The sequence below is a fragment of the Typopeltis vanoorti genome, chromosome 12 (assembly GCF_054136105.1).
Source record: "Typopeltis vanoorti isolate ZY-2024b chromosome 12, IOZ_Tvanoo_1.0, whole genome shotgun sequence".
Lineage (NCBI taxonomy): Eukaryota > Metazoa > Arthropoda > Arachnida > Uropygi > Thelyphonidae > Typopeltis > Typopeltis vanoorti.
This window is the reverse complement of record NC_143560.1, coordinates 78,933,492-78,945,880: the sequence shown is the minus strand read 5'-3', so window position 1 is coordinate 78,945,880 and position 12,389 is coordinate 78,933,492. Positions and strand designations below refer to the sequence as shown.

General features: G+C 35.5%; 2 protein-coding genes across 2 annotated transcripts in view; one reads left to right on the top strand and one right to left on the bottom strand.

Annotated features, from left to right (window-relative positions):
- Positions 1–12,389, top strand: part of OXA1L (OXA1L mitochondrial inner membrane protein) — a 189,712-nt gene that overhangs the window by 21,081 nt on the left and 156,242 nt on the right. The window lies entirely within an intron of this gene.
- fs(2)ltoPP43 (female sterile (2) ltoPP43) overlaps positions 1–12,389 on the bottom strand; it is a 58,522-nt gene that overhangs the window by 15,116 nt on the left and 31,017 nt on the right. Inside the window, exon 4 of the mRNA XM_090401930.1 lies at positions 9,911–10,050. Coding sequence (XP_090258056.1) covers positions 9,911–10,050 — 140 coding nt within the window. The remainder of the gene's footprint in view (positions 1–9,910; positions 10,051–12,389) is intronic.

The following is a 12,389-nucleotide window of genomic DNA, read 5'->3' as shown; positions in this document are numbered from 1 at the left end:
TTACATAAACACCTTTGACATTCCTCCCAAGATGGTCTAGTTTCCCTGACTGTGTGTGTGCATGCACACATAATCCAGAGTATTGTAATAATATAGTGATAAACCATTCTCTATTTGTATGTGGAAAAATGAATTCTGCCACTGATTATAGCTCTCAACATCTCTGTGGATCTGGCTCCCACTGATGAGAGCTTGCCTTAGGAGTAGAATAGGTTCCCTTCTGGCTAGGGTTGAGTAGAACCAAAGTTCAGCATAGTCATGGTGGTTTTTTGCTGCTGCTAAGTAGAGCTACAATTTAGTGCTGTGATTTTCACTGGAACCAAAGCTGGGTATCATCAAATGAACCTGATTTGGAGTGATTTGTTTTAGAGTAATCTTTTAAGATCACTCATATTTTTTGGGCACCTTTGGTACATTTTCACTCCATAAAGGTCAAAACTAGGAAAAGTCACACGCCTGCCTAATGATACACTTGCCTTCGCTGTATACAGAAAACCCACACACACAGGCAGATACATTCACAAACTCTCCCACCACCACCCCTCACAACAATATGGCATCATTAAAACCCTTACCAAGAGAGCCCACAATCTTTGTTCCAGTGGAACCGCCCTCACTACTGAGCTTAACCACATACACAGAACTTTCCTCTCCAATGGCTACAGCGAACACAGCATCAAAAAAATAATCAATTCCTCCCCCATTCCCCGTCCCTCTCGTCAACAAGAATTTAAAAATGCCATCACCATACCCTACATCCGTGGCACTTCGGAAAAAATAGCCAAGATACTAAAAAAGTATAACCTACACACAGCATATAAGCCCTACCGCAAACTGGCTACCCTTATCCGTTCTACGAAAGATCAGCTCCCTCCTCTCTCTCTCTGCCTGGAGTTTGCAAAGTACCCTGTTCCTGTAAGCTTGCGTACGTTGGACAGACAGGCAGATCAGCATCCATCCGCCTGGAGGAACACAAGTCGTACATCGTCAAACACAACTATGGCCATTCAGGCTTGGCTGACCATGTTTTGGACACCACCCACAGAGTATCATGGAAGAAAACCACCATGCTCCACCACAGCAAATTCAAGAAAGAGAGACTTTTCTTAGAAGCAGCAGCAGCTCTCAGAAACCAACCAAATCTTAACAAATACGGTTGCATTAAGCTTCCGAAGATTTGGGAAACAGTCATCACCAGAGGTCCCACCTTACATTCCAGGCCACCTACTACTGCCCTTAGAGGGCGCTCCACCTAGATAGGACTTTATTGTCACCCACGTGGTTGGGCTTAGTATTGTAAGTTTTTGTGTGCATGTTACATTAATTGTCTTTGTAATCCCCGTAGATGTCCTAGTGACTAGGACGAAATATAGGAAGCATTAAATTCTATTTTAATTCTTTTTGAGTGTTGTAAAAAATTCATTAAACCTCCAACATAATGTCCTCACAGCACTTAAGCCTCTACACAAGAACTTGTCTGGATAGTAATCAGCAGCAGTCACTAATCAACAAGTATCGTTGTGGTGCATTACTAATTTACTGTTGAGTACGAGACAGCTTAGATGTTACCTACATGACCTACTACAATGATGACATGTTTTGTTTCCAGTAGGTACTTATAGGTAAGAAGCATTTCTCCTTTTCATCATACCTGGGACTCTAGATCATTTATATATTAAAAAAAAAAAAAAAGCAATGGTCTACACAGGTTCTTGCTATTTTGACACTGTATGCTGTGTCACAGAGACCATGTGTAGATACTGCCTGTATCTGAACTGATCTAGAGTCAAAGCTTCCCAGTTGCTTATGTCAAATTTACCTATTTCGATATTTGCCTGAGTTTATCCTTGAAGCACTTTCTTTGTCCATTATGGTTTCTGGCCTTCCTTAAGTTCTGAGATCAGTTTGGGAAATGGGTATTTGAAACAGAGGTAATGTGTATGCGTAGGTTTCTGTGGAAACAGAAACATATTTCTTATGTAACAATTTTTTCAAAAATTGTTACATAAGAAAATTTAAAGAAGCTGCAAACATGCTTAGAATTCCAACACAATACAACAAAAACTAGGGCCTGATTCTACACCAAGTTTGGTCTGCATTGATAAAAAATATACCCAAGTTAGACCTCGGACAATGTGAACGTGACCAACAGAATGTGACAGCATCCAGCATTGTTCAAACTTAGCATTGCACTGAATCTGCATTCGGATATTCAATTTAATGAACAGTTAGACGGCCACAACTGCATAGAATGAACTATTTTGAGTAATTTCTCATTTCTTGTGTTTAAACTTTTAGTTACCTGTGACCCCTGAAGATGCAAGTCAAACGACTTACGAAACTTGTCAGGTTTTTTATTTTTATTTATATTTATCTTAATAAACATGTGGTCCAATTACTGAAATCTTTCTTAAGAGGTAATGTGATTGATCCAGTGAAGTAGACATTGGATAATCACTTAATACTAGTGCAGCTGGCTTTGGTGAAAATACTTGCCCATATTCCTATCAAAGCTTAAGGATTCTTCAAAGGCCATACTATACTGGTGCAGTTACCTGGAAATATACTGGTGGTATATTTCCATGTAACTGTAATGTGGCTAACATTTTGTCATCATACAGCAAATTAAGATGACAAGAGCCCTATAAAAATAAGTGTTACAAAGATTCATTTCCTTAAACATCCTAAACTTATGTTAGTGCATTTCAACTATACTGTATTTTCTCATCAATGTCAGCAAATCAAATGGAATAAGATGTGAAGCATCAGCATCTTTTTGCATACTCTGAAAATGTTAACGATATGAAATCTAGTTTCAGGATGTGAGAAAATGACAATTTTTCCAAGGTAGATTTCACGTGACATTTTGCATTTTGATGAATTTTATTTTGGATCAGTCTATTAAGTTTAAGAAGTTTGCCCTCCATCCCACAGATTTTGACTCCTGAAATTTTTCTATCAGTGAGATGAAGTAATTATAAAATCACAAGTGTACCACAGTAGAAATTATTTATTGTACAAATATTTCAACTTGGATATCGTAAGACTTCATCGGTGTGAGTGAAGAATGACAATGAGGAATTTGAATAGCAGAAACAGTGCAGCACATGCATCACATTAGAATCCATCTATGCTTGCAGCTGCACATTCGTTAGGTTAAAAACTATTATGCTGAAAATATTAACAATAAATTAAAATAAAACACAACCTATTTAATACAGTTGAGGACAATAATTTCCCAAGCCTTAGTGATAGTAAGACAGTCATTATGATTAAAGTTAGGGCAATAAAATAGAATTTCAGCACTTGACGATGTTTTCGCGATCTAGCCCCATGGCCACTAGACACTTTCCTTAGTCACCTAAACAAACAACACAAAACGCATACAGTTCACAACTGAGATTGAAAAACAGAACACACTTCCGTTTCTAGATACACTTGTCACACATCTTCCTTCTGGCACTCTTTCCTTTACTGTTTACTGGAAACCGACACATACTGGCTAATATACACACATAAACTCCTACCACCACGAAACACAAAAACTAGGTGTCATTAATACTCTAAAAAAACAGGACTTTGAAGATCTGCTCCAATTAACAAGCACTGAAAGATGAATTTAAAGTTATCAGCAATACTTTTCTAAAAAATGGTTGCAGTCAAATCACTATTAACAAAATTCTCTACGAGACCTCAATAAAAAACAAAGATAAACCAGACTACAATAAAACTATAACCATTTTTCCTTACATTAAAGGGACATCAGATAAAATAAACAGAATACTACAAAAATACAACCTCAAAGCTACCTTTAAACCTCCTGCAAAATTAAAAAGCTTACTCAACTCATCCAAAGACCCACTCCCTCCGCTGGCCGACTATGGAGTATACCATATTTATTGCACCTGTAATCTACCATATATATAGGGGAAACAGGATACACGATTCCTATCATACAAAAGGAACATAAATGACACATTAAATTTCTTATCAACCACCCTAATCTGAACAATAATGATAGCCTAAAAATCCCAAGCATATGGAAGGCACATATTTTACCCACGGAACCTTTCTCCCCAAGAGTTAACTAACAGGACTGTAGATCTGTAAGAAAACTATAAGAATGTTTCTCTCATGTTATCTTAAATAGAATTTAGCTTTGATGTAGTTTCTAAATAAAATTACTTATTTATTAAATATTAATTAAAATTCTAAATTAATTAATTTGTAATTTTATCTGTATTTTTTAAAATTTATTTTTTTTTTTTCACTAGAGGTCATGCCAGTAGAATAACTGGTGATCAAAACTTTGTTTCTTTAGCTTATTGTGAAATGTAACTCAGCTTGTCCTTGTATATTTGTACTCCAGATGATGAACTTAATATGAAGGTAGAAACGTCAGGAAATTAAAATAGTTATTCATAACACGTAAAGTCCATAATTTCTAAAATGAATGGAAAAATACTAATGCAGCTGCTTACAAAAACCAGTTTTTGTATGGAGAATATCATATCCCTGTACATGAGTAAGCACTCAGGTGCCTTTGAAGCCTTACTACTACCACATTCAAATTCACTGATTTCAAAATTTTTTTTTCAAATTGTGTATGAAACATATCGCAGATAGCATTCCTAAGAAAACTTTGGAAATTTTCCATTCGGCAACTTTTTATTTATTTTTTTATTAGCCTTGGGTGTGTTTGCAATCCTGTACACAGAGAGAAGGTTAAAAGGATTACATGCTTTCAATTAGTGTTCTTAATCTGTGTGCTGTATTCCTGAGGAGCAAGCAAGAAATAATTTGAGGGCACATCAATATAAGAACTCATACCCAATAATGATTTTTTTTTTTTGGATTATACACACATATGCTTAAAGATAAGGACTATTTCATAACCATTTTCTGATATTATACCCTAATTATTTCATGACATATTTCTATCAACAGTTTTACAAATAATCTATGTCAAGTCTCTGATTTGATCTACTCTTACATTTTGATTTTCTATAGCACTCCTAACTGCATTCTTTGTCTTCCTCTAGACCTTTTCTTTCCATTTTTGCTTCAGATTTTTTCGTCTATCATTCTGTCTAAGTGGCCATACTATCTTATACAGTATTAGTTAATGCTTACACATTCATGAATATAATAATGTCATTCTTTTTTGATATTTTCATTTTCAATATGGTTCTGCCTGTTTTCCTAATTTTCCTCACTGTCATGTGTGGTCTCTAGTCGTTCATCAACTGTTTTCACAAACGAAAGACTAGAGACCCCCACACATGAAAGAGGAAAATTAGAAGAGTGAAAACTATGTTAAAATTGTCTGAACTGTTTGCAGTAACTGTCTGCAATAGAACAGGATACAGCTGAATAAATTTTAACTGTATCCTGTTCTTTTGGTTCACTATTGAGAGTGCAATTTATGTTTTCTATTATACCTTTTTCATATTTTAGTCTTTTTTTATTGCTGATTTTCATACCAAAGTTATTCAGGCACAATTTTTAGTGAAGGTGGCAAATTAAATATGAAAACAGACAACAGATGTAGCAAAATTGGTATAGTAGGAAGTCAACTTAATAAATTTATATGGAATAAGAGAGAAATTAGTCAAAACACTAAACTAGCTGAATACAAGATAGTGTTGAACTAATTTTAACTTATAGATCTGAATGTTGGGTTAGAATATATAAAACACTTGATCAAAGACTGGAGGTCACAGATATGAGAGTGCTAAGAAAGATTAGAGGATGAAGATGGTTGCATCATATCAAAAATGAGGATGCTAGGAAAGAAATTGACACTGTTAGCATTTAGTAATCTGTTAGCAGAGCTAATGTTAGGTGGCATGGTCACTTAAATAGAAGGGGGAAAATTAACAAAACAAGTGTTCTTTGCAGAATGGCGGAAAAAAAAGATCCAGAAGACGAAGATATAGGTGTTCATATAGTAAGAAGTGTTTTAGATGACAGAAATACAAGATCTGATAACACTGGACAACAAAATTTTACAAAAGTCATGGCTCCCAGATTAATTTAGTCATTTCTTATAGATTTCAAGATGCTGAACACAAATATGACAATGAAAATGCAAAATTGGCTATGGTTTGTGAGAGATCTGCAATAGTTTCTTATATATAATAGATTAATATGTACCTATCACATATACGGGTAAATGTCCGCCTTCTATGTCCAACGTTGCTTTGCCTGTTGCTTGTATAGCTGTTCAGGATCATCTCTAGTGAGCATCCAAGAGCAGTCAGCCAACATGGAAGTGGACCACTTTCCCTGGTATCGTTTCTCCATTGTTGCAATTTCCTGATGGAAACGTTCACCTTGCTCATCACTACCATGCTGCAGTTGTCAGGAAGAAATCCAAGTGTATTTTTAAGGACATAGTGCAGTCAAGTCTGTGATACAGAGACAAACAAGTCATCAACCAGTTCCTTGTAGTTTTCTGCTCTGACATTTTTGAGGAATTTAGTTAACACCAGATAAGATGCATCCCAAGCTTTTTTCTCATCACCCTATAGCAGGATGTGAAACATCTTATCAATGAAGAGCTCTTGGATCTGAGGACCTACAAAAACTCCATCTTTAATTTTCACTTTGCTGAGTCGAGGGATTTGTCACCCAGGTACTTAAAGGCTGATCCATTCCGGTCCATGGCTTTCACAAAGTTTTTTTTACCAGACCAAGTTTGATGTGTAGGGACAGTAGCAGAATTTTTTGTATGTTTCTGCCAGTGCTGGGTGTTGCACATTCTGATTTCTGACCTTCAGAGATTTCCTCGACGGCCCATCTCTCCTCACATAGTACAAAGTCTTTGCTCGGCTGTCCCATTGACACAAAAAACAGCAGTACTTCGTATATCACAGCTGCAGATCCATCAACAAAGTCACTACCTTTGTCACCATAGAGATGTCAGCCATACTTGCTGTATTGAAGCCATACTTGCTGTATTGAAGACAGTCCAAGCTGTTTTAGGTTGAAAGTTTCTTTTATGTCCAACTGGAACAGATGGAAGCTGGTTTCCATTATGCAACAACACTGCCTTGAGACTCAATTCTGACAAGTCTATGCCATTTGTGTAGGTCATGTTTGATTCAAAGGACATTCATCAGGCGATCTACATCATAGCAGAACACAAAGTCATCTTCCTTTCGGAAGTAATTTGACCTTCTGAAAAGGTCCTCTGAACAATGCAGTGTAGCTGCTGCAAAACTTTTATACCCCTATAATTAAGCATTTCTGGTCAAATATCATCTACTCCAGCTGCCTTTCTAAATTTCAAGTTTTTGACAGTTTTTTCTACCTCAATTATTGATATATAATCCTCTTTGCATTCCTCTTGAAAATTTTCTAGTATGGTTCTGTCACTGCTTGGTTTGTTAACAGTCTTTCAAAGTAATTACTCCAGACATCTAGGATATCCTTATCTTCAGTTTTCATGTCACCTTTATTATCTTCGTTTGCTTTTATAGTACTCTTCCCTCCATTTCTAAGCTTCTTCAATAGACTCCAGAACACTTTGCCACCTTCCTAATATTTATTTTTTATATTCTTACAAAAGTCTTCCCATGACGTTTGTTTAGCTACTTTTACAAACAACTTAGCTCTCTTAAATTTTTCTCTGTATTCTTTTAGGGCATGTGCTGACTTATTTGCTAGGAACTTTTGGCATGCTTCTTCTTTACTTTAACTTCTTGTGTCCACCATGGAGTTCTTATTTTTTATATCCTTGCAGACAACTTCACCATACCTCTCTAGCTGAATCAATCAATGTCTTCTTCAAAGTTTGTCAATGAGACTCCAACGTTTGATTGTTGTTTTCAATAATGTTTGCATAGTCGAGTCTACAATTTACTTCTAAAAGCTGCTCAATTTTAATTCATTTTAAAACTTTCTTACATACTATTCTTTTCAATGTGATATCCATTTTTATCTGCTTAGTACTAAGCAATGGTCCTGCCAATTTCAAATCCTCTGTACACTCTTATATCCTGAATGAGCATGAAAATATCACTATCAATAATGATGTGGTCAATGAGGCTTTTCTTATTTCTTGTGTCTTCTCTCCATGTGAACATCTTTATGTTGAAACATGGCGTTAGTAATGACTAGTCAGCGTCCTGAGCAGAAGTCCAGTAAATACCATTATTATTAGATTTCCCCCATTTCTCCATATTGTTTCTATATGTCTGCTGGGATTCATTTCCTACTCTGCTGTTCAGATCTCCAAACAAGGAGCACTTTTTTCCATTTTCTTTATGTCAGCTGTGTGTTCTAATGACTGAAAAAATTCCTCCTCCTCTTCTTCCTAGGAAGAATCTTCTGTGAAACCATAGGCACAAATAAGTTTCACTGTCCATGTTACCATTTTGAAGTCTGCCCACATAACTCTACACTGGAAACTGCCTTCCAATCAAGAAGTTTATCTTGATGTTTGGTATTGAATGATATTGCTACTCTTTCCTTTCCTTGATCATTATTGCCTGAAAATAACATCCTATACTTACTACTATTTAGTAAGATCTCACCTGATTTTGTCTTCTTTGTTTCAGTAATGCCAATTATGTTCATGTATACTTTTCCAATTCTTCTGCAAGCACAATTTCCTTTCCTTTAATACTTCTTATATTGATGATTCCTATCTTCAGTTCTTCTGATGTTGGGTTTACTCTTCTTCTCGATGTTGAGTTGGAGCTTGTTCCAGTAGCTGACTTTTCACTTAATCTTACACCAAGTTTGGTCTGTTTTCATTAAAAATCTAACTGCCTCGGACCTAGGATACAAAACAAGCAATGCTGTACAACGTGGCGGCAGCAGCAACTAGCATTATTCCAACATTATATGATAATTAATTTAACTTTTTTTTTTCTGGTTGCTTATTCATATGTACCAATTATGAAGTTCTGATAACATCTAATATGTGGATTTAATTGTTTCTAGTCTTTTTTTTGTACAACTTTTTCTAATACCTGACAGTGTAAGTCTGACAACTTATGAAACTTCTAGGGTTATATTTGCTTAGTTTTATTAAAATTGTTATTTATCTTAAAACATGTGGTCTCAACACTAAAAGCTCTCTACAGAACCACAAAAACTTACATATTCAGTGTGAACTCTCATTATAACAAACTCACAGGTGGACCAAAGAAATAGTTTGCTAAGATGGAAAGTTTGCTATAATAGTTTGTTGTAATAAAAGTTGACTGCACTATAATGAGAGATGAATGCATTCAGAATCACTATTTGTCTTTCATCCCATTGAAAATCAAAATGACTAAATTTGATTTTTTTGTTTCAATGGCATCAATTAAGGAAAAAAATCCCAAACCCTTTTGAACCCAAAAAAATGGTTTGAATTTCCTTTCACTCAAAAATGCTACAAGATAAAGAGGGCTTTTCCACTGCTGTAGAGTGCTTTAAAAAGAAACTGTTCAACTAATGCTACCATTTTTTTTTTGTTATGTAGTTTGAGAAAATTCAATCTGAAGAAGAAAAAAAAAATATTTTTACAGAAATTCTATGGAATCTCATAAGGAGTGCACAGTGTACCAGTGAAATTAAAAATAATAATTTTCTTGCATCTCTTTTTGAGCCACTTCCTTGCTGTGTATTTATATACAAGGCAATTCATAAAACTCAACCTAAAAAAGTCTGTTATAAACAAAAAAAATAGTGGCACAGGTTCATCTTGAAGCACTTGCGATTTGGCTAGTACTTCATGCTGAGCCATTCAAGATAAAGTAAGTTTCCTGAAAAACTCTGATCAGTTCCATTCATTCATTTACAATCGAGAACTAAAACTTTGGGTTTGGTTCTATATAAATCGTCTTGTATATAACCAAGTAGGGATTCAGGAATAACAAATCCTCATCAAATTATTGACCTATTGAATGCTAACCATTCTCAAAATCCGAATCTTCTTCTGGATAATCATTTCTCCAATTGTTTTCGTCATTGCTGTCATCTTCATCATCATAATGCTCTTCATCTTCAGATCCCTCATGAATGAGATCTTCCTCCAGTGAATATTTTTCAAGACTACAAGATAAAGTAGGAGAAATTGATTCAAATACTAAGACATACTGAAAATAAACAATCTTTAAATATTTAAAGTTATATTACAAAGATATATACAGTTAATCCCATAATATATTCAGAAATAATCAATTATGCAATGTTCGAGAATGAAACAAACTTATAAGAGTATTTTCTCTTTCCTGACAATCTTAGAAATGTAACCACCAATCAATGATCAAAAATAAGCCCTAATAGTAACAAATCAAAAGGTACACTACAATATAAATATGACTGTTTCTTGCTGTGCAATGAATAAATCATTATTTCCTAGAATAAACAAAAGTACACAAACCATAACGTTCAACAGAGGATTTCTCGAACTTTCCTATCAAAAGTTTTATTCCATACTACTCTTTACTAATTAGATCTAATTTGTTTAGCTCTTACTTTCCCATTTTTTTCCGCCTGATTTTTTCAAAATTAAAATTGCCTTTAATTTTTCAAAAATCAAGGCAGTTTTTAATTTGGTGTATCAATTTATCTATGTAAATTGATACACCGAATTAAAAATTAATCTATATGAGGTGCTTAAGGGTCAAAGAGGAGACCTCCACATAGCTTTTAAAGGAATGTGGAGAACTGACTAGGGCTTCTGACCTAATGTCCGATTTTCACCTTCTCGTGGTGCACCCTGTTAGGTGCACCACATGCATCTACCTGGATACTGTAAGAAACAGGATGGGCTGGCAATTTGGGACTTAGCCAACCAAATTGTATTATTGGCTTAAACCACAGTATTAAATGATGGTACAAACATGACAAAATTTCATGCCAGCTTGGGGGGGGGGGGGGGGGGTTCCTGGATAAACACCCCCCCAGGGAACCAGGGTGAACAGCGAAAAGACAGCTACTGGAATAAATCCTAAAACACACCCCAACTCAATATCACCAGAGATCAAGATCGGTACTATCTACATAAGAAGCCTCAATGGCATGCTAGTTGAGGAATATGGATAAGTACCAGATCGACATAATAGGGTTAACTGAAACAAAAAAGACAAACATGGCAAAATCTTTCTGAGCAATAAATACAAAATGTTATATTCAGGCAATGAAAATCAAGGAAAAGAAGGAGTAGCCATAGTATTCAACACTAAATACGAGGCCAATCTTCTTCAATGGCAGGCAATTTCAAGTAGTGATGTGGGCAAATATCAGAATGGGGGAACTGGACAATGAGACTTATTTGTGCCTATGCCACAGAAGATGCTACTAAGGTAGAAGTGGAGTAATTTTTTGAGGCTTTAAAGAAAGCAACTGACACAATGAAAAATTCGTCCTTGTTGGGGATCTAAATAGCAGAGTAGGAAATGATTGTCAAACATACAAAAATGTTTTGAGAAAATTTGGAGAAAAGGGCAAAGCTAATACAGTAAACCCTCGATTTAACAGACAAAATTCTGGTCCGTATGTTACATGTTAAAAATAACACCCTGTTAATTTTCACGTCACATATTTTTCGTTATTAATTTCCTGTTATTTTCAACAAATTTTGGCTAATAGGCCACCATATGTTGAAAAAACACTGTAATAATTTAGCCATGTAAAATCGTGTATTCAAGGAACTTTATTCAAAAACTTCTTGTATACTGATTTTACTGGTAAGCAAAATTCAATAAAAATACTTGTGGGTAAATCAAGAAATTTTCATATTTTAATTTGGAAATAATATTTTTTGTATATTACTGAATATTGTCACCTCAAAGGGTTTTGTAAAAGAACAGAAAAATAAGTGTAAGATTAATTGTGTCTAAAGACACCTCTTAGTCACCGGTAATTCCAGACGGATTAAGGTATTAACAAATGACCTGAGGCAACTGCAACCTCAAGGGTCAACTGTGCGCAGGGGTTTCCTGTCTGAACACAACAACCATGAAGGGTGGTGGGTGCAGACCACCAAAGTACCAAGAGGCGATGACGTAAGCAAACCCCAAGGTCACCGGAGCCAGATAAATAGCGGTTGCAATGCCGAGAAAAGGAGTTCAGTGCAGTGATTCAGTTTGGTTCCTGATGGGCAGTTTGTGGAGATCTAGTTCGTCCAGTCCCGTTCCTGGGTCAGCGAGAAGTTTCGAGGTCACGTGGGATTCCGACCTGAAGTTACGATGTACACTATGGCAGCGAAGTTTTGCTAACATCATGGGAAATAATTTGTAATCGCCATCGGAGACCTGCATTCCAGATAGAAAATTGCTGAGGAACCGATGTGATTAAGATAAGCTATTTTAGAAGAAATTATATGCTGATTTTCTGTGCCAGCACGTTCCTGATATTAAAGAAGGATTTCACAAGCCCCAGAAGAG